A 23,659-nucleotide genomic window follows, 5' to 3' on the forward strand; every position below is an offset into this window, starting at 1 on the left:
TATTTTGATGGATTTTGAAGTGTATGGCACTTGGTTTCCTTAGTCATCTGGGACTCCCCAGCTGAATGTTGTTAGTACCGTGGTAATAGCTTACAGGTCTGGTAAATGAACATAAGGAGTTGAATTCTGAATTACAGGCTTCTGGATACCCTTAATAGCATTGATATGCTGTTGATATAATGCAAAAAATAAGGGTTAGTTTTAACTTGAATTGGATCTGGAGGCCCTTTTCCCTGAAGGCTGTCCCTTAGTTTTGGTAAGCCAGCAGATGTGTTTTCATGTCATCATGGGGTGCTGCCTGGAGGGAGGTCTTCTACTGCACCGCTCCTCTCCTTTGGCCACGGGTGTGTGCTGCTGCCGCTTCCCTGGCGCTGGGTTCGAGGATTTTGTGATGAGGGGGGGGGTCAGACCTCCTGCCGCTGCTCTGGCAGAAAACTCCCTCACCTCCACTGGCAGGGCCAGATTCAGCCCAGATCCGCTCCCTCCTGTAGTTTGCCAGTGGCTGCCGGCCCTCGTGGGAAGGAGGGGGACAGCCAGGACACCCAGGGAGTGGGTGGGAGGGGGACAGCTGGGACACCCGGGGAGTATGTGGCTCTCCAGAGCACCCCAGGGCAGCAGCCTGCAGACACAGGGGTGAAACCACGCAGGGTGGCTGAAACGCAGGCCGCCTGCCATCGCTTTTCTGGAGGCCTGAAGAGAGGCAGCTGCAGCAAACGTCTGAATTTTTAACACCTGCCTGAAACTTTCACTCCCTGAGTCATAGATTTTCTTGAAATGAGGGGTGTTTAGCTGAATAGCTCGTGTATTTTTAGTATTTTGGAAGAGGGGATTTTTCTTTACTCTTATATTTGGAATGATGTCTTCCTCGTTGCACATCTTTCAGTGGAGTATCTTCTCTGCAGGTTTTTTCACTTCTATTATTGTGAATGTTTGAAGCACCCACACTGTAAGTGACAGTACATTACCCATTGATACGCTTCTTGCACAGTTGTAAATACAAATTTTCAAGGTAATATTGTAATTAATAGTAATACATTATTCATTAATGTGGTGCTTGTGTAGAATAGCAGCCAAATATGAAACCTAACTGGTTTTATGCAATATTGGATATTGAAAATAAATGATAAAATTATAAATGTAAAAAAGATGATAGGGATTTATCACCCCCTGTAATAGACATGCTCTCTTTCTTTCCTCTGCAGTAAGAGTTTTTCTCCCAGTGTCTCGCACAGACATGCAGACATCTCCCCAGGATGCTGCCAAACTCACCTTGTTCTCCCTTATCTCAAACATTTCATTTTTGTTTCTCAAAACCAGGAGAAATTAAATTCATGCTGAAGTATCCATACTGTAATCTGCTTTAGGATACTGCGATGATGAATCTGATCTAAAAAAAAAATAAATAAAGTGGTGTAGAATAACCTTTGAGATTAAGTGCTGCCCTTTCACTGAGTAGCATGCAGGGAGGTGGATGTTACAGCCTGATAAGGTATTTCTTTTTATTTCAAATATATTATTCTTGCAATGGAAGGTCAAATAATTTTCATTTAAAAATTAATAAAATAGGAAGATGGAGAAAATACAGTAATGTATTATATTTTTTAGAAATGGCACTAAGTGGAAGCAGGTGGTCCTGCAGAAGTGTTAGCTGGTAAAGTTGTGTGAAGGCACAAGGCAGGACACCACAGACCCCTCTGCCAAAGGCAACCTCTGTTGAACCCTGCCAGTGGGATAGGACTCATTTGCAAGCCTGACTTTTCTCTTTCCTCTCATAAACAAAGTTGATGGGTCTCTCTCTGCAGAGATCAGTATCTTGGGTGTCACAGAGCTAGATGTGAACATTTATGCCCGTGCTTTTTGCTTGGCTTTGCTATTTTATTTTATTTTATTTTGTTTATTTGAAATGCAGGAAGGGGAATAGCTTCCATTCTTTAAGATTAAAACTCGATGGTTTGGCCTTCCTTTACATCTTTCCCAATGCAGATATTTGAAGTTGTATTAATTACATGATGACAGCTACAGTCTGAGGCACAGGAGAACCATGGTATGGGTGACAGGCAGGAGGACCTCTGGGTGCAGTGACACCATACTTGTGGAGGTCTTTGGAGAGGAAATTAAACAGACCATCCAATAGTAATAACTACAATATTTTAGAATTGTTGCAAATGTTTGTTTTCTAGAACAAAAACTCTACAGAAGTGAAAGCCTTCTATTTTACTTTTGAGTGGAATAAAGTATCAACTGTAAAGACGGCACATAAAATGTATGACTCAGGTGAGCTTACTGAGTAACTAGGTGGTAAACAGTTGTGCCCCAAATCAGCGCTCCTGTTTTCCACCTGAGAGTCTTCAGGATATTCCTGAAACTGGGCAATAGGGAGAGAAAGCTGTTTTCTTATTTTGTTTATTCCTGTGACAATCTGAAGACATTTCATTGAGTTCTGTTGATTTTTTTTTTCCTGTATCACATCAATGTAAAGGAGAACGTAGTGTGATTTAAGATTTTTACTTTTGTTTTCTTTTCTAGGCCTATGAAAATAGGTTATTTTTTATTTCATCTCCTGAGCCAGTTCTTCTATGATTGAAACATCAGATATTTTTTGTGATTATATGAAAACTAAAACCAAAAATACTCTGTTAAATAAAAGATTTTCTTTCTGGACACTTATAAAGGTACAGCTGAAATGAAGGGATGGATTCATAAAAATGGCTAGGGAAGGCAGTGGCCATCAGCCATGTGCTAAATATCCCGAAAGTAAGAGCCTGGGGTGGTACCTCTGATTTGTTCCTCCTCTGGAAAAGGAGATGCATGCTGTTAGAGTTTTTTACACATTGTTTCACATGTGAAACTTAAAAATAACATTTTAGTTTGGTTGTTCAGCTATATTTGCTAAGAACAAGTGTCTGATCCTGCAGCCATATCTCTGCTGGTGTTGTCACTGCAGTGTTTTGATCTTTTAGTTGCTAAGTTTTTCCCAACAGTTTTAGTGTTTGAAAGAAACATTTGCCTGAGTGGTTTATTACATGAGTTAGCAGATGGCGATTTAACTGCGCTTGATCCAGCAGGAGCCTTCGTTCTGTAAGTACGGCTCCAGCTCAGAAAATCTCCGCAAAGCACTTAAAAAGTGGTGAGCAAAGTAGTAGTAGCTGTGCTGTTTGGGAGCACAGATGGAGCAGCCATGACGTGTTTGACAAGGGTTTATGCAGTTTTGGGGGTTGGAATCGCCCTCTAGACAAGGATGTGTCACTGCAGTATAACATACGGTGACCTCAGTGATGCAAGGGGTGAGTTGCTTGGTTGAGGAGAGATATCTCAAAGTTGAATTTACTGTGCGATGTTTGATTCCTGTATTCTGTGTATGAGTGTTATGAGTGATAATACTTTATAAAACAGCTGAAGAACTTCTTACCCATGTAAGAGGTTACAACAGATGAAGGTCTGCGTTTCTCGGAAGTTCTGCAAAGACCCTTTTTTAACTTGTTCTGTTCTGTCTGAGCCATGTATGGTCTGAGTGTACTGTTGGCATTGATGGCAGAAGTACACTTGTAATCTTGTTTTTTTTAAAAATTTGTTATAGATGTGCAATTTAGATGAATGATAGGAATGTGTCAAATAATTGTCTGTGAATGATATAAAAATATAGACCTAAGCATGTTATATTAACTTGTAAATAATTTACATAACATTTTTAGTTCAAGGAAATGTGATAACCAGAGAGAATTTTGTTCTGAAGGCAAATGTTTTATTGTAGATTGTAATTTTATTTATGGAGTTTATTAGAAGCAAGTGTGATTTAAACAGTGACTGAAAATTTAAGAGTTTTATCACTAGTGTTCTCACATTTGATTATCTTAACTTTCACATTATAACTTTACCTGTTTTATAGGACATAATACTAAGGCTTGCACCGCATCTTCAAGTCTATGTGTTTAATAAATATTTATGAGTTCTGTATTGAAACTCTATACCATCATAAATTAATCTCATGATAATAGAGTTTGTTCAAGTTATCAGTACAATGCATTACAATTGCAGTTAAGTAAAACATGCAATACAGAAATGTATTGCATGCTTTATATTTGCTCTTTGAAAGAGTACTAGATGTTTATGGTTTTTAGTGATTAACGTTTTTACTCTTTTTCTCTGCCTGTGAGCTGCCTGCTTACGCTTGTTTTCTTGGCAAATTTATCAGTATGAATCTGAAAATGCAGTTAAGGGTCCAGCACTGTGTCAAGACATTTCTCTTCTGTCACATGTTGTAAAAAAACTCCCATAGAGTGGAAAGATGCCAGATTGATTTTCATTAGGCTTGGAAAAGCTCTGACAGCGGCAAAGACCACTGGTAACACTTGCAATCATGGTTTTTCCAAGCAACTCCAGTATCATTCTTTGAGGACTTCCCTGTCAATCTCTCTCTCTCTCTGTCAGAATAATTTAATAACTGAGGTTAAGATTTCCCAAGGAGCCTTAGGAAGCCGAGGGATCTAACTTTCAATGAATTTCACTGGGATTTAGGGCTCAGATGTAATTTTCTTTGCAAACATAAGCCTAAAGTTTCAACAAATAACTTGCTTGTGGTAAACTGATTGAAAGCTGTGATAGTTTGCAGATTGTTGATGTAAGTGTAATCTTCCAACTGAATCTTCCTAATGTAAATAACCAAACCCATGTTCCTTATGAGAAGGGATGCAAATGGCAAAGATACTAAAAAAAAAAAAAAAAAAAGTTACTGAATTGCTTGAGTAAGCAAAATCCAAGTAATGAAATATGTTTTATTTTAATTGCTACTTAATACCTGATTTCCTACTCCTGGTTAAGCAGTTTCTATGTGGTGAGACATCAGTACTAGCTCCTGTTTTTCTGGGACGTTCTTGCTCTTTGGTGCTCTCAGAGCCAGCCCAGCAGAGAGGGATGCCCCAGGGTGGCTCAGGACAGCCTGGAGGTTCCCTGGCTGCCGTGGCCTCTACCGAGCCCAGCCGTTCTGGGGCTACCTCTGCTAAATGCTGAACTCGTACACTGGTGAAATATGTGAAGTGCACGGGGCCATCTCTGGTCCTTCCCTTCCCTGGGTAAGGACTTCGGAGAGATCTTGAGGCAGCATAGCCAGGAAAGAAAGGTGAAGAGGTTTCTTGTCTCTTGGCATCCTTCTTTGCAAAGGATGATGACTGTTTCTTCAAGATCCACTTTGTAAGAGAAGAAAAGAGAATTTGTGGGATAATTTCATGCTTTATTGGGCCAGAAAGGACTGTTATGTTCATTTACTCTGACATCTGTGTTGAGCCAGGTTTCATTACAGCGTTATCCCTATGCAAAGCTCTATTTATATAAAAGCATTTAGCTTAAAATGAACTATTCACAGTTACAGAGTCTGCCACATCCCTAGGAATATAATATAGTTAATTATCCTGTTAAAAAAGTTACTTCTAGGAGAGCGTGCCTAAAGTTGGCTGAAAGTCATTTGTACGTAGCCTCCAGCTACCACGTTTTTCATATCTGTTGGCTAAATGTGAAAGCATCTTTTACTATTGGAGAATAAGAGTATGCTTAATAATCTGCTAATCTAAGTAGTTGAGAAACAAAGCTGTCATGTCTAATTCTACTCACAGAAGGCAGAAAGAAACAGAATGAACAGTCTTTATTTAAAATAAATGCAGACTAAATAAAAGGATATTGGCCAATTTTCCCCAAAACATGTCAGCTGAATAATTAAATTACCTAATTAGTGAAAGCTGATTTTAAATTTTTCAGTTTTTGTAAATCAACCATGTATGGTGTTTTGAAATAGTTTGGAAGGATCCCTGTAATATAAATAATTTTCTCTTGGAAATGCTAACACTGCAAGTTAGTAATGCTTCTATATTTTATTAACATATCTTACTGTGAACAGGAATGAGCTGCAAATTGAGCCCTAAATCACAGTGACAATTTGTAGCTTAAAAAGGAAGACAAATGTAATTATTATATTACCATTAAGGAGAACCTTTTGTAAGAGTAATTACTTTTTCAATGTTACAGTTAGTGTTTAAACTATGCCATTTAGTAGTGCTGATAAAGATGTTCTTATAGTTTTCCTCTGGCAAATTATGATTCAATTAAATCTTGATTTTTGGGATATATTGATTCAATACTATTTTTCATGTGGAAAAAATGATTTTTTTTTATAAGGTTGAAATATTTAACTTACATTGCCGTATTTTGGCCTTTATGTAGGAATACAGGTTAGCATTTAAAAAGCTCTAGTTATTTTCACTTGACACATAGACAAAGCAAAACCAAACTGTGTAAAACACATTGCTTAATAATGTCAAACCAAAATATTTTCATAATTTTTATTTGATTATTGACTTTGCACATCAATATCTACCTTTCCCTGTGAGACGCTCATTCGTTTCTTTCAGGACCCTAACTCAAACTGTCTAAGCAATCATATGTATTTATAGAATCAGATTGTTACTAACAAATGGTGTCTGTGGTGGTTTCCCATTGGAAGCAAAAATATGAATGAGTTTCCTTCCTTTTGGTTTCTTAGAAAACTGTATTCCCCTCTTTTCTCTGTGGCTCTCTGAGTTCTCTGTTTTTTTTTTCCCTCTAAATTTCTTGTATATCCCTGAAAATTCACATCCCTCGATCTATTGGGTTTAGCAGGGTCTTTTCAGGGATCAACAGCAGCATCTCTGTGCTTCTGTGTCCTGTTTCATGGGACTGTGTCAAGAGTGCCAGGGTCTTTTGGGAGTAAGTTGTTTCTCAATGGGGCACCCATTAGCTCCTTAAGTATGGGGAAGGAAGGAGGTACAGGGGCATGTCTTGCTGGGATTTCTCCATAGGCTGAGATGTCTACACAAGGGTGACGATAATGCTATCCCTAAATCAGGGTTATTTCTTCTTTAATTCAAGGTATTAAATCCCGGGAGACTTTTAGTTCAGTGAATCCAAGTCAGGGCCTGGAAGGTCACGGTGGCCCTGGTATTTGGTGTTGTCACACGGATAGACAGAAGTTTCTTTTGCTTTGCTGATACTAAGGCCGTGTGGTCCATGGTCAGGCTTGTCATGGCCTGGGTTCCCTGCAAGACCAGTTATTTCGATTATATTGATCTAAGATCTAAGACTTGGCTCTTGAAGATCTGGCTAAGCACCGTTTCCTTCTGGGTGGTTTTACTTCTTCTGCCCTAATTTTATTAGAAGTTGTAATTAGAGCCATTAAGAAGATTTTGCATCAAAACCCAAAGCTTTTTTGTTGTGGGCAGTAGTGGGGAAGATAGAGGAAGCCTGTAGTTTTCATCATCCGTTGTTGATAAGGGGACGGTGCTTGAACGGTGAAGTAATTCATTTTGGTGCTGCAGCAAAAAACTCTGCTGTCTTCAAGCAGAACGTGGAGTTGAAGGAACTCTCATGTCTATCTTATGATCCCTCTATCGAGAGACAGAGAAGGAGAGACCCCCTACTCAGAACGCGGAGCTCAAGATTTTTTCCAGAAACAATTATGCATAATTCCAATTTCGTGAAAATGCCCAAGCAGTATTTGTTCATAAGAGAATAAAGAGCAAATTTTTGATACTCTGGAGGTTTTCATAAAACAGTGTTGTTGTCCAAATAAATAGCCTCCACTGTTTATAACTGTTACACATGGATGGAAATGTTTTTCAGACTCTTTGACCCGTAATAATATTTTCAATGTGGTTTCAAATATGGCTATATGGCTTTGCATTTCACTTTGCCAATTGTTATTTTTTTTTTTTTATTGAGGCTATTGCAGCTTTCAGCCTTTTTGAATATAGAAAAATAACTTCTTTAGCAACACAATAAATGTTAATAAAACTAACAGGGTCATCTGCAAATTACTGGAATAATGTGCTTTTGCTTACAGGCAGATTTTCAGTCAGATAGGAGTAATGAACTGTAATTCCTGTTGTTTCAGTTGAAAGATGAAAATGTAAGTGCAATTTACAAAGAAAACAAGAAGAAATGCTATTTGGCTTGCCCTTCTTTGCAATCTATTAGTGAGAGGTAGTCAAGGGAAAAACGATCACCAACATTTTCAATAATTAACCTGTGCCTCCTAGGCAGAAACCAATTTTTGAAAGGAAATTAATTCTGAGAGAACACGATTGAAATAATTTCCCCCTTTACTTCTTTGTTCTGTTGTCTTTCTGGTGGGATAAAGGAAAAGTGAATATACATAGAAATTCTTTGACTATCGGCACCTAACCTTCCCTTTCAGTAGATATCTGGTATATCTCCGTTTCTTCCTCACAGTTTATTTCCTAGGCACAAAGAGTCTAGTTTTGGATAATGATGAAGCATGCAAAATGTGTGTCAAACCTTCCCCTGAAAATCAGATATTTATGTGTACCATTACTCGGTTTGTGCACAACAACCAGTAAAGCCCAGATCCATAGACAGAAGGTATTTAATGTACATAGATTTTGCTGAGGAACTGGTACTTACTCCTCGTTCTTCCCATGGTATGCGATGGCCTACTCTAAAATCTGGTCCTGTGCCTGAAAAATTTCACCAGGCTCTTCTCCTGCTTTTCCTCCAAGAGGAACATTCTCCCAGAAAAAAGAAATGAGAGGACTTGAATGACATATTCCTGCTTATGCTCTTACACTGCCTGAACATGGTGTAAAACTAGGACAGATACAAACACTCTGAAGTACTCTTCTGGGCTGGGTTCTGCTGGTCTTGCAGCTATGGACCTGGGCTTTCTCACTGCAATTTTAAATTCACAGGATTTAAATACACTTCAGTCTCTTTCTTTCATTTGATTGCTCATGGTCTACCTGGTGAGATCTGCTTGCAGACCAAATTTCAGCTTTCACTGCTTGATTTTTTCCAGTTATGATAACCTAAAGGAAAGGGGATGAGATACAAACGAACAACCCAGCCTCACTCCGGTTTAGTTAGAAGCAATACTAAAGAAATGAAAATTAGTTTTAAAAAGTTGAGATAAACAGAGTCCGTAAGCATGTGCCTGAGGATAGTCCCCAAAGAAAATTAAATGTGTGTGTGTGCGGCTTCAACTGCCAAACCATTAAAAAAACAAAGTTAAGCAATTAAAAGGCAGAGATGAGATATTCCCATTTGACATGACTTAACGGAAAGAATGAGTATGAGACAAGAGGCTGCTCCAGGATCTCTTAAAGACAACCAACAGCTTCAGTGTCCTCTCACTAGGAACATCACCGAGTAATAGGGCAGAAGTGCCAAATCCTGCCTGCCTCGTGAGAGTAGCCCCACTAACTTTTGGGATCCTACTAGTGTGAGTGATGAATTCACTACTGTGGATCTAGCTTTCAGTGTTTGAATGAATGTGAAATAAGGCAATGAAATTATCTAAATAGTTATTAATTGGATATGGGCTGTTAAAGACTTTTAAAATAATTTGGAGTGGTAGTTTGCTTAGGATTTAGGTTAGTGGTTATATACAGTAGATAATTTTCTGTATGGACTTGAACATTACATTTATGACGTTTCATTGAAGGTAACTTTGGGATGGTGACAGATCAAGAATTCAGAAGGGACTGAGGAGTCACTCAGTAGGTGTTTACATGATGAATCAATGTCTCTGCCTATTTCCGTTAGTTGAAGGTATCCACAAAAGAAAGCGTCTTTAAGAAATGTGTTCTTTTGAAAAGTCCGGGCTTGGGAACTCACAGCTAGTGACCTTCTTGGGATATGTTAAGTTGTCTTATGTTTAAAATGCAACATACTGACAGAGACTTGAAAAGTTTGAAGGTAATGTGGAGGGTTTTTGTGAGAACTGATTTCCAGAAAATAACAGCCAAGAGCAAAGTTTTGCCTTTCAGTGCATCTTTGGACATTCTCAATGTGTTTGGCACAAGTAGTGTGTGCATCTGTCTGAGAGCTAAATTTCCATAACAGTGCATTTCCAAATCAAATTTCCCTACGTGTGGAAAAGCACCTCGGAGGTTTAAGAAAGGCAGTTTTCATTGCTGTTGTAGTCATGCATTTAAGTAGTTGCTGACACTTCTGTTTTTACAAAACATTTCTTGAGGGGACCAGTGCCTCTTAGTCCATGGAAAGAATGTCAGAGCATCTTTGTTTTCAGTTTAGGTTCTGATCATGCAAGTATGGACAAGCTTGTCTTTGGTCACACGAACCATTCACATTAGTGGGGACTTTCCATATGCTTAAAGTTAGAGATAGCTGTATGTGCTTTTGGAATACCGTCACCGGAAGGTTCTTGCCTTCAAATTGGTTTAAGAACTGATAAAGACTGATTTGCTTAATTATCCGATCTAAGAATTTCCTCGTGCATGGTGCCTAAGTTCAGTTAACCACACTAATACAGAAACTGCACTCAGAAATTGCAACTGTTTTCACTGAACTCTTACAGCAGATGTGTCTTTTTCATATTTACTTGCTAACCGCAAGTCATGCTTGGTAATATTACAAGCAACTGTTTATTTATAGGTGACTATAAAGAGAGAAAAGAGATTTTGAAGAAAAAAAAGAAGTAATATTTGTGTTTCCAAATGAAACAGTTGTCTTTGAAGAATGGGACAGTCTCCAGTTGCCCCTTGGGTTTCTACTTCCACAGTTTTCAGGTTTTAGGAATAAAGAAATAAAGGCTTCATTTTAAACACTGGAGTAGTTTTTCTTGGGACCATCTTTTCTTAAGTCCAGTATCTCTAAAGCTGAAATAACATGGTATAAGTGCAAGCCTTTCTTTGTTTTCAAAATGAAAACATTTTTAATGTTTTCACATTTTGGATTGGACGCACACACCTGTTGATAGTGTCACCTAAAGAAAAGCGTCGAGACCTGTGAAATTTTGATTTAAGATGAATTGTAGTCACTGTGGCTCCAGAGCATAGCAAGTGACTGGGAGCAGCACTGCAGTGATTGTGTGTATGAGAGGTACACTTTGGGATAGGCAGCCTGTTTTAGCTTGGTTTGTTTGGGCTTATTTTCCTGTTTTTTCATGATGTTAGAATTGGATCCTGTGAAAATGATTGTAATGTTTTAGAATATGACCACAAATGGAGAATACAAAGCATAAAGCAGCTTAGCTGTTTAAGCCAGGGAGTGATATCTGTTTTGATACAAATAATATCTTAGTAATAAATCTGTGAGAGAAAAGTAAAAAAAAATGTAATGCTTTTCATCTGGCTTTGGCAAGTCACTGGACATATTTATACTTAATTTAACTTTCAGCATTTTTTAGTGGAGTGGTAAGCTGGACCATTTGTTTTAGTTTGCATGGTAGGCATGTAAAATTATGCTTTAGTTATGCTTCTCTAAAAATTTGTCTCCCACATCTGTGGAATCTGCTTGTGAAAATAGTGACAAATATTCTACACAAAGATCAAGGGAGGCTACTGGAGTAGTTTTGTTGCTCTATTTATTGTTTTGTGTGGAGCACTGGATCTGAGAGACTTAAAGTCATGGTAACGCTGATACATTGTGAAAGGAAATGATTTAAAGGTTTGATCTGTATGTTGTTATCTTAACTGCAATAATGCTCAAAGCATTGTTTTTTCCTGAGCAAATAACCACATTAAAGACAAAAATCCTAAAGCATATATAGATAGGCTTGTCTGTGTGTTCATGAAGAAAAGAAGGAAGTGAACTGATTTCCTGACTTAAAAGCTTTGGAGAAGTATGCCTGGCCTCTGCTCACAGCTCCTCTCAGTTTTGTGTCCTCAGGCTCAAAAGAGTGGTTAAACCTCACATTTTTTTGAGTGGCTTCTGTGTGGGTGAATTGGACAGGATGAGGTAAATATGCTTTTATGAATAGGACCAATGTTTCTGTGAAAGCTGCTTCATGCTTGTTCCTTGCTACCCCATCACGGTGCCGGAACATGAGAGGAACAGGGGAGAGCTGAGGCATGTTCCCCATTGGAACCTCTGCCTGTCAGCTTTGTTCTGTGGGGGAATGAAAAACTGCTCTGTACCCTAGAGAAATATCCCGTTGCTTATTCTCCAATGACAGCATAGCTCCGCTTTCCAAGGAAATGTGCTGCAGTGGGACTAGAGAGGATGCTATGGTACCATAGCATGGTGATGCTTCTTTTGCTTGCAAAATCCCAGATAGTAACCCCTGTGACTATCTATTTTTATTTTTTTCTGTAACCCCCTAAATTTCCTGACACATAGAGACGCAGTCAGGATTTTATGAAGTTCATCTGGCTATTTCTGGTAAAGCTTACCCCTCAGGTTGTACACAAGTAACCTATAAACATGAGGCTTTTCTTGCAAATTCACATAAGTGTTTTCTTTTTTGTTGTTCTTATTCTCCTTTGTGCTATTCTTTCAGGATCAGTGTTGTTCATCAGGTAGGACACTGAGTTACTGCTTTGGTGAAGTCCTGGACTTTCTACTTTACTGCATGACTATGAGGGATTAATTTTATCTTTTGTATCTATCTCTGTTTCCTAATTGATACCCTCATGCTAATGACAGTTAAGTTTTTGGAGTAAAAATTTGAAATCTATGGATATAAAAGGATTATAGCTCTATGTCACTAAAAATGTCCTGTGAAATCTAGCAGAACTGCCATACTATTCTGACAGGAAAAAACATGCATGCGTTATGTGTATATATATATATATGCATAAAAAACCCTCCAGAATGCACCCTGCAGCTTTTGCAGGATTTTGCAAATTCTAAACTTTCATTGAAAATAGAATAAAGTTCAAATTCTGCTTGCCCTACACATGTATGAAACGAACAGTTGTACTACAGTGACGTGCTGCCAAGATGTGAACAATGGGGTCTTTCAGAAATGTTCCTCCTCATCCAGTGATAAACTCTGTGTGGTGACATGTGTGTGCACACTGAGATGAGAGGCACTGAGCAATATATGCCTTTGTTTTTCCTTTTTAAAGCAAAGTGGCTTTTTTAGAACCCAGAAGCCACGCAGCCTGTTGTCACCCACTAATGTTGTGTACTTTCTGTGCATCTAGGCACAATATGACGCTTGCGACTTTAATTGGTACTAGCATTACTAATATAAAAAAGCATAGTCGGAGGGTTAACAATGTATGCATTTGAGGATGCCACAGGGACATATGTTATGTATTCACATATACAAAGTGTATTAAAGTTATCATTTGGTATTATTAGAGGAGAAAAAGGACATTCAAAGTATTTTTATGACCTCTGTCTCAGTATATTTTTATAGTGTGGGTAGAGTAAAAAAAAATAAAATCTTCGGTAACGAAGTTATTTCATGCATGTGATGTGAACACGAAGATTTTCGGACCCATAGAGGACTCAGTCCATCTTATTGTAGCTATAGAGACTTTGCTGCAATAGGCTCTTACCTAAAGCTTACTTTTGAAGCAAAATCTCCTATGAATAGAAGCAATAGACAACATTATCGTTTTGTCTAGTGTTGTCATAATGGTAGCATTCATTGCAACGTGTCCTGGGATAAACTTTTTGGTGGAGAAGAATGACAGTGCTTGCTCTTATTTCACTCTGGTAGGTAAATTCCATGTGTAATTTAATTACTGTTGCTTTGACTCCCTCTCTCTCTGCCATCCAACACCTTAACTGTGATGGACATTTGTGGCTAAGCCTGGCTACCCACAGCCAGCTGCAGTTTCAAAACTGCCTTGCTCGTGTGGTGGTGTGCCTGAGATAATATGCCATGCTGGGGGCGTACTTAGTGAGGCACAGAAGCTCCTCAGGTACAAAACTTTGAGGGAATTAAAGTAACCATGGCTGGATATCATGGAGGCAAATGGGCACTTACTTGTGTCTGAGCCAGGATATTTTTAATCATCTACAGTTTATATCAGAGGTAGAACTATGATCTGAAAAACCAGGTTTGGTAGGGCTGGGAAAGGCTACCCCTCATCACTGAAGAAAAGCTGCACCCAGAGGAAGAGGCATGCTTCCTAATGCAAACTCCTCCCCACAAGGCAGAGTTCTTCAGAGAAAAGGGAAACTTGAAAGAATCTGCAAGGTCTTTGGTCTTTGGAATTGTCTTGTTAAATACCATGTAATTTTAGTAGACTAGCCTGTGCTTTGGTTTGAGGACTTAAAATCCTATATCACAGCAGCAGCAAGCTACGACAGGCTTCTGGGGAAAAACATTTGCAAGGTCCAGTCTGAGCTGGAGGTGTTGAATGTCATGAGTGGTTCTCAGATGGCTCTAATTCAGCCAGGAGAAGGTAACCTGCAGGAGAGGGTAACCTCTCCCTTTCCAAGAGAGACCCACATTTCCAGGGAAGTGTACTCAGTGACTTGCCAGCATTGAAGATGCATGGCTAATGCAGTAACTGAGGCATACAGTTTTTCATTTCAATGAAAACCAATCAGAAGAAAATCAGATAAATGTTGTAATCTGTATGTCTGTATTAACTGTAGTTTCCCCATTTTGTCTTTTGAAGATGATTTATTGTTTGGGAGAAGAGCTATAACTTGTAGAACGTTCATCATCTCTATTTCATCATGGGAAAGGAGATATTACTGCTATTTTATAGCATAGTTTTTTATGACTTAAGAAATTTGGCTGTGACTAGAATTTCAAGGGTCCAGAACCCTGGAGCAGCCTGCTAGCATGAATCTTAGAGATGGCCCTCCCTTCACTTCCACAACAAGGTTTGGAGGTTTGAGGCAGATTTTTTCAAGTACCTCATTTTGAAGTATCGAAATCTTTCACTTGCCATGTTCTATCTTTAGGCCTATTTAGAAGTCCAAATCAGTTACTGGGAGTAGTCAATATGGATTCACCAAGAGGAAATCATATTTGACCAATCTGATAGCCTTCTATGATGGAGTGACTGGCTGGGTGGATGAGGGGAGAGCAGTGGACGTTGTGTACCTTGCCTTCAGTAAGGCTTTTGGCAGTCTCCCCTAATATCCTCGTAGGTAAGCTTAGGAAGCGTGGGTTAGATGGGTGGACAGTGAGGTGGAGTGAGAACTGGCTGAATGGCAGAGCTCAAAGGGTTCCAATCAATGGCACAGAGCCTAGTTGGAGGCCTGTAACTAGCAGTGTTCCCCAGGGCTCAGTACTGGGTCCAGTCTTGTTCAATATATTCTTCAACACCCTGGATGAGGGGACAGAGTGTACCCTCAGCAAGTTTGCTGATGATACAAAACTGGGAGGAGTGGCTGACACGCCGGAAGGCTGTGCAGCCATTCAGCAAGACCTGGACAGGCTGGAGAGTTGGGCAGAGAGAAACCTTATGAAATTCAACAGGGTCAAGTCCTGCACCTCAGGAGGAATAACCCCATACACAGGTACAGGTTAGGGACTAACCAGCTGGAAAGCAGGTTTGCAGAGAGGGACCTGGGAGTCCTAGTGTATAACAAGTTGACCATGAGGCAGCAATGTGCCCTTGTGGCCAAGAAGGCAAATGGTCTCCTGGGGTGCATTAAAAAGACTACTGGAGAGAGTCCAGCAGAGGGCTACAAAGATGATCAAGGGAATGGAGCACCTCTCTTATGAGGAACGGCTGAGAGACCTGGGTCTGTTTAGCCTGGAGAAGAGAAGACTGAGAGGGGACCTTATGGATGGTTATAAACATCTAAAGGCTGGGTGGTATGAGGATGGTGCCAGACTCTTTTCAGTGTTGCCTGGCAACAGAACAAGGGGCAGCGGGCACAAACTGGAACACAGGAAATTCCATCTCAACATGAGGAGAAACTTCTTTACTTTGAGGGTAACAGAGCACTGGAACAGGCTGCCCAGAGACGTTGTGGAGTCTCCTCTGGAGATACTCAAAACCCACCTGGATGCACTCCTGTCCAACCTGCTCTAGGTGAACCTGTGTTGGCAGGGGTTTGGATTAGATGATCTCCAAAGATCCCTTCCAACCCCTACTGTTCTATGGTTCTGTGATTCTGTGATCAGTTTATTGCACTTGGTGTCCAGATTCTGATAGTGACCATTACTAGGTGCTGAGGAAGATGCTCCAAAGTGTCTTAAAATGGCAGTTGTGGAACTCATCTACTTGACAAGTTTCCTTCTGCCCTAGACCAGGCATATGGGGGCTCTCTGTTTTCTGAAAGGTCCAGAAAGTTACATGTTGTCTGTAAGCTATATTAAAAACAATCTTGAAGCCTAAACACCCTACAGTAATTTTAAAATACTTTTGAAATGGTGGACAGTGTTACCTCCTCTAATGGAGCACAGTGTTATTTTTATCTTTACTGTACAGTATTTCTGCTTTTGAAGAAAACCCTCTGAAGTTACCAGGAGTACAAAATACACTGTCTGGGTAGTGCTTCTAAGCCTAAGCAGTGGCTGCATTTTGCCTGTTTCAGTGGTGGAACTGAAGCTGAATAAATGCAGCATAAGTATTTTTTCTGAATACTGAAATGAATGGATTAGGTCACTCTTTTACTTCCTTTGTGTTTCCTCTGTAAACTTTTTAGAGGTCTGAGTTTGCTGTAGTTGTTTGAATTAATTTTCCAAGCAAACATTTGTAGAACAAAATTTATTATAGTGGATGGTGATTGGTTTTTTTTTTTTTTTTTCCCTTCTCATGATGTGGGTTTTGCAAATAACAGTTACTGTGGGGTTTATCTAACCACGTACTGCTAAGGAACAGTGTTACAATGTCTGATGGAGCATTTTCGGCATACAGAGAATTGTTTACAATCAATCCAGAAGGGAACATGGCTGGAATAAATTTAAATAGTGAGCACCATTCTGGAAACCATTATGCAAAAAGGACTTTAGCAAAACTAATTATTGGAAATTGCAGTTTCATAAAACCTGAAAATGTATTTAAGAAAGAGTAACTTAGTGATAAATCTGTTTAATCAATTTATAGTCTGGAAGCATTTTTTACTATAGGCATTTTACATTTTGTGGTAGCTTCTGTGCTTTTTTTCACTGCAGTATAGCTCTCAGATAGCAGCCCCTTTGTACTCATGAGAATGTTCTTTTTCTTCTTTCTGTTATTTCAGAACATGAGATAAAAATGTACATGTTATTTTGGTTTAATCAGGCAGATTTAGTGATTCCTTTTTGCTTGTTTTGTCTGAGGTTTAATTTACTGTAACTGGTAACGCAGAAACCCAAGTTCTAACAACTCAGTTGCGCTTCCCCAGCTTCCCCAGTCCCCCTTCCCCAGTTTGCGGTCCAGGATGCAGCATGGCTGCTTGAGGATGGGACCAAACAGGATGGAATCTGTATACTGCAATGGAGAGTGACTGGTCCACAGAAACCATGTGGAGATAGAGATTTTGGGGTGAAGATTATATTTTCAGAGAATTAGATAATCAGTGATTAGATAATCACTTTCTCATGTGCTACATGGTGGATCTGCAGCAGCTAAGCAGGTGGTGGTGTGCTGATGGAGCTTGAGTTTGGTAGTACCAGACATGTGAATGGACAGCAGAGACCATCCTTTACCACCTCTCTTGCCTTTTGTGCTTACAGCCAGATGGTATGGGAAGCAGGGCAGAAACATCTTAAAAAGGATGAGTACTGCAGGATGCATTAAGAAAGGAAAGAGATGGAGTAGGGGAATAAAACAGAACAGAATAAAATAAAACAGAACAGAATAGACTATTTCAGTTGGAAGGGACCTACAACAAGCATCTAGTCTAACTGCCTGACCACTTCCGAGCTGACCAGAAGTTAAAGCATGTTGTTAAGGGCATTGTCCAAATGCCTCATAAAACCCTGCCAGGTTTGGGGTATTGACCACCTCTCTCGGAAGCCTTTTCCAGTGTTTGACCACCTTCTCGGTAAAGAAATGCTTCCTAACGTCCAGTCTACAGCTCCCCTGGTGCAGCTTTGAACCATTCCCACTTGTGCTATCACTGGATCCCAGGGAGAAGAGCTCAGCACCTCACTCTCCACTTCCCCTCGTCAGGAAGCTGTAGAGAGCCATGAGGTCACCCCTCAGCCTTATTTTCTCCAAACTAGACAAACCCAAAGTTCTCAGCTGCTCCTCATAGGACATTCTTTCCAGGCCTTTAACCAGCTTTGTTCCCCTCCTCTGGACATATTCAAGGACCTTCACATCCTTCTTAAATTATGGGGCCCAGAACTGCACATAGTACTCAAGGCGAGGCTGCACCAATGCTGAACACAGCAAGAAGATCACCTCTTTTGACCATCTGGTTGTACTGTGTTTGATGCCCCCCAGGATGCAGTTTGTCCTCTTGCCTGCCAGGGCACACTGCTGACTCGTATTGAGCCTGCTGTTGACCAGCACCCCCAGATCCCTTTCTGCAGGGCTGTTCTCTAGCCGCTGTTCTCACAGTTTGTACTTGTGCCCAGTATTACTCTGTCATAGGTGCATTTCATCCCATTAATCATAGCCCAACGCTCCAATCTATCTAGATCTGCAAGGCCTCCTGTCTCTCAAGAGAGTCAACAGCACCTCCCAGTATGGTATCATCAGCAAACTTCACTACATCATCAGCATTCACTACAACCCTTTGAGCTCTGCGCTTCAGCCAGTTCTTCACCCAGCGCACCATGAACCCGCTCATCCCACAGTTGGACAACTTGTCCAGAAGGATACTGTGAGGGATAGTATCAAAAGCCTTACTAAAATCCAGAAGAACTACATCCACTGCCTTCCCTTCATCCACTAGGCAGGTGATCTTATCATAGAAGGGTATCAAATTAGTTAAACAGCACTTTCCTTTTGTGAACCCATGTTGACTGTGCCCGATGATTGCATTATTCTTTAAATGCCTTTCAATAGTACCCAGTATAATCTCCATAATTTTTCCAGGAACGGAGGTTAGACTAACAGGTCTGTAGTTCCTGAGGTCTTCCTTCACGCCCTTTTTGTAGTTTGGAATAACATTGTCTAGCTTCCAGTCAGCTGGGGCCTCCCCAGACTCCCAAGACCTTTGGTAGATGATCAAGAGGGGTCCTGCCATAACACCTGCTAGCTCCTGCAGCACTTTGGGATGAATCCCATCAGGCCCCAATGGACGTGTGAACATTCAGCTGATACAGCTAGTCCTTTACAAGAGAACAATCTTTGGAAGATGGCTATGGTGGTGATGTTGTGGTCAAGACCATATGGATCTTGTAAAAGGTGTCTGAATTTAAGGTTGTGATAACTAACCTTGTCTTAGTTCGAAAGGTGATTTGTGATTTGCAAAAGTAGAAAATGAAAGGAGTGGAATTGGCATGACTTAAGGGCAAGGCAAATGACAGCCTGTAAATTATCCACCTTTCAAAACCTGGAAATGAGTGCAAGATTCCTAAATCTCAGCACTCAGTTCTTGTGAGCAAACAGACCAGATGTTTTTGTCTGCTCCTGCTGGTGTCTCACAACCATGCCTCTACTGGGAGATGAGAAAGGTTTCCTGGGTCCCACATCCAGTTGCGTCTTGGCCCCATGATAAGATGTAGTCTTTCCTTGCCTCTGTCTCTCCCTTGCTCCTGACGACACTGGCATGCAAGCCAAAGGGAAGCTGTGGTGTTTTCTCACACATGCCTTGGTGTGGACGGCTGAAGGACCAGGACTGCAGACTGCACTCTGAAGAGTATCTTGTAGAAGACACAGCATATAGGAGCCTTCTATTGGTATCTCTTACTCTGTCATTCCAATTTACAAGGATTTTGCTGTCATTCAATGTTCAGACCATGATGATGTTACTTTCATTTTACTTGCTTTTTAAGTTAGGAAATCTCCTTTAAAATAGCATTATGATTTTAATTTAGAAGATCAAGTGTTCTGAATAAGGCAGGAGTCTTGCAGGAAATATGGTATATATGGTCTGCTGGTACCAGTATGTAAAACAGGGGCAAGTCCACAGCTACACAGATGAAAACATAATTCTCTGAAATAGGAATATTTGATTTCTTAACCTTGATCATTCTTTTAAATCCAGTATTAGTCTGATGGTAACTAAGTTGGAATGTTGTACTTTGTTCTTTGGTGTCTTACACAATTTTTATCCTTTGCTTTTCTGTTTGCTTACCATTAGTTATATTTTCTCTATTTATGTATTAATTTTTGGTTTGATTCAAAGGAAATGTTACCAATATGAAAAATACTGTCAAAGTTAAGTTTGCTTTCCATGCAAAGTACCGAAGTAGTATGTACTTCATCCATATTTTGACTGAAAATGTACAGAAAACAGTAATTTTCTTATCATATGTTACTTACACAGAAGTTGCTGCCTTTAAAGGTTGCAAAAAAGGACTCTGAAGGTTTTTGGGGTGTGAAACTCCCTGCTTTAAGAAGCATCTTTTACTTTTGGATTTTACGCGTAAATAACTAATGAAACATTCAATTTATTGATGTACAACTCTGACCTTTTATTTCCTCAGCCATCATGTACGTAATGGGAGCGCTTGGTCCTGCAGCTGGATACTTGCTAGGAGGACTTCTCATTGGTTTCTATGTTGATCCTCGGACAACTGTTTATATTGACCAGAGTGATCCCCGATTCATTGGAAACTGGTAAGGATCAAGCATTTTTCAAAACTACACTCTAAAATGCCAGCAGGGAATTGAGACACATTGGGAAATCATACCCCTTGAGGGCTTGTTTAAGGTTGTAGAAGGAGGCCAAGGAAGACGAGGTTTCTGTCGATTACTACACACTAGCCTCTGACAGAGAGGGAATGCTTGCCACAGAAGCACGTGGGCACATTACGTGGAAAACCTCCTGCTTTTGCCTGCTCCAGGACTGTCTCTGACCACGGTGGGCGCTGACTGACAGCGCTCAGCACAGGCATGGCAGGACAGAATATCCCTGTTGCAGGAGGCCATCGAGGATCACTGCTGCCCGGGGTCGAGCTCCTCCTGCTGGAAGGTGGATTCATCCTTTCTTTGGTTTTCCAGGGCAGGCAGCAAGAAATGCTGAGCTCTGCTGCCCGGATGAGAAATGGTAGACTGTGTTAACCCTGGTCTAGGAGAAGGAGGTAGGATGGGGTCAGCACACGGCCTTTCCAGACTTGTTTCTCAGGGTGATGGTTCGTGTTTAGGCAGCAGATGATGTAAACCATCACATTAGTCTCTAGTAAATAGGCATTCAGCAGCACTGTGAAGTAACAGCCATAATTGTTAGCTGGTATCTTTGGGCAGCATTTGATATGTGGCCTCCTTTGAAATGTCTTTTTGAGGAAGCAGGTCGTGAGGAGGCTCTAACTGGCTTTTCCCAGATAATTCATAAATCTGCCTTGAAAATTTTGTGCAAGCCCAGAAAAGATTTCAAGTTCATTTTCCCAGGAGGAGACCTCTACTTTCTAGGTGCAGAGTGCAGTGTCCGTTCTCGTGCACTGGATGTGTGTTTGTCACTGTGCCATTGCAGTCAGATCATATCTGTTTCTATTTATCCTGCAGTGATTTCTCCTGACAGCTTGATGTGAAAAATTCTCTCTTTGGAGTGTTCTTAAGCCTTTGAAGATTTATCTCTGCTTTATTTGTCTTACTTAGTCCAAAAGTATTGCTGCACAGGACCGTCTAGCTGAATTTTCAGCGAGAGAAAGGCAAACCTGAGTGCTCAGTTAACCTGTGACCTTGGGGTTAATGACTCTGTGCTCTCATGTATATATTGACTTATCTCACAGAAAAGATGTGTCATGTGAATGTGCTGCAGTGTTAAAAATGTGCTTTGACTATTCTTGAATAAAGGATTAGAAACGAAAGCAAAATATTATACATCTTCGTAAAACTCTTATGTTTCATATGTTTTTAAGGACATGACAGAACTGGTAGTCAGCATCTGCTCAGTACTTTTCAACAGAAATCATGAACTGGCCCATAAATATGTTTAATAATTGAAATCAGTGGGGCTGTACAAATGTGGGGTAAGCTTTACTTTTAACTTTATCTATAATGCAACCACTGATGCAGCTGCCTTATAGCATGGGCATATCTGTTTGAGTTGTAACTTAAACAGTTCAGGTGAAGGTAAAATAACCAAAGCAGCACGGACACATCAGTTTGCTGCTTCTTGTGCTCTTTGCACCAAGCTCTGTGCCACAGCAGGTGGATGGCCACTACTGCATGTTTAAAGCTAACCCGGATATATGTGCAATGTGGCCATAACCAAATGCATCAGAGAGATCAGGCAAAAAAATGCCTATCCTTGCTCATGAATTTACAATTTTAACTATCCTTCCTCAAAAGAGTGAGTGGCAGGGATAGATGCTCAGTGCCAGAGATGGATCCCCGGCATCCTACAGGAGTGCTGTAACCGCTGAACTCCATGGCCAGAGTTGTGAGAAGTTACTTTTTACAACCATTTCTGTGGGCAGGCTTTGAGAACATCTACTGTACCAGGCCTCACAAGCAAAATAGGCAACAGAGCCTAGTTTGGGCATTTGGAAGATTTTATGTCAAATTGCTAAATGCATTTTATGTACCTGCAATGTTTAATGTCACCTGAATAAAGTGTCGTGGTGATGCCAGTTTTGCACAGGGGTGCCAGCAGAAGTGATGCAAATATGACTGAAGCAAGGGCAGGAAATTGGCCGTCACAGGATCTCAGCAGGCGAGTCATATTCTAGCCAGCACAGAAAAGTAAAAGTCATTCAGTTTCCTTTTTCCATCATGTTGATTAAATCTCTAGAGACTGGCTTTCCCTGAAGGGTGTTCCAGGTCCTTGTATTACTTTTTCATTTTTGGCCCTCTCAATTTTTTCTCTCTTTTAATTTCTAAAACATATCCCCTGCTGTCAGATCTCTGGTAATTTGTTTCACAATCTGTGGTGGCCTTTCACAGAACTTCGGTGGTGTTGGTAGCATCTGCGCCTCATTCCGTTTTCTCGTTGTGAAGCTTTGCCTACCCTTTAAAGTGAAGATTGTGATGGTGTGAGGATTGGTCCTTTGTGCCTTGCTGCTCACTGACTGCCTGGTTGCAGAGAGCTCTGGAAGTGTAGGCTTTCATTCCACTGAAATCTATTTTCTGGGACCGTGACATTTTCTCCTTGGAGGGAAGTGCTGTGTAGCCAAGTTTATTTTTATTTATGTAATCTAACAATTTGAAATATAAGAGTAGTCTAGCACTTACTTCAGCTGACATGCTTTTTAAAAGTAGGATGCAGTTGAGATAAGTTAATGGGCAGTTGTATTTGAAGATTTTTCAGCCTTGTCTCCTTTGAAGTGAATTAATGTCTTTGATTCTCATCTTTCCTTTATTATAGCTGTAAGATTTCTAACGTAACTTATCACAGGGACCCAGTGGAAATACTCCATTATTAAAGGAGGTAATGATTACAGGCAAAACCAGTAAGTGCAGCAACTATGATATATGGCAACAAAAATCACGGTAAAACCTATTTTTTACTTAAGCTGTTCCTTTCTAAGAGGTATATTGCATCTATGCAGGACAGGTAGCTTAGTTTGTCTCTTGTGAAACCTGATAAACAAAGTAAGTGATTATTTTTCAGGGTTGTTTCTGATCTGATTCTTCTATGAGTTTCACAGAAATTGGATTTGTGCTCCTGGGTTTTGTGCACCTGGGCTTTCTGTAGGTGCTCTGGGCTAAATTACAGGGCAGCTGTCTATGCCAGCCCCCAAATGCTTAAAATTGCTTTTTATTCAAATGTGATAACTGTAGGGATATCTGTTAGAAATCATCCATCATGTTGTTGTCTTTGAGAACTGTTAATCTGCTACATAGGGATCTCATTAGTTGTGGAGTAGCCCTTGGCGGTCTGTCAGGTGCTTTGAATCAAATTTTCTTTTGCTGACACTTTTCTGAGTGTTTGCCTAGTTCTGAATCTGTCTAATACTTGGATCTTCCCA

General features: G+C 40.3%; 1 protein-coding gene across 1 annotated transcript in view; it reads left to right on the plus strand.

Annotated features, from left to right (window-relative positions):
* The window catches only part of SLCO5A1 (solute carrier organic anion transporter family, member 5A1), a gene marked incomplete at its 5' end in the record, with an annotated part of 79,847 nt that overhangs the window by 15,106 nt on the left and 41,082 nt on the right, over positions 1–23,659 (plus strand). Inside the window, one exon of the mRNA XM_009886219.1 lies at positions 20,234–20,366. Coding sequence (XP_009884521.1) covers positions 20,234–20,366 — 133 coding nt within the window. The remainder of the gene's footprint in view (positions 1–20,233; positions 20,367–23,659) is intronic.

This window comes from Charadrius vociferus, unplaced genomic scaffold (assembly GCF_000708025.1).
Source record: "Charadrius vociferus isolate BGI_N301 unplaced genomic scaffold, ASM70802v2 scaffold885, whole genome shotgun sequence".
In the NCBI taxonomy this organism is placed as follows: domain Eukaryota; kingdom Metazoa; phylum Chordata; class Aves; order Charadriiformes; family Charadriidae; genus Charadrius; species Charadrius vociferus.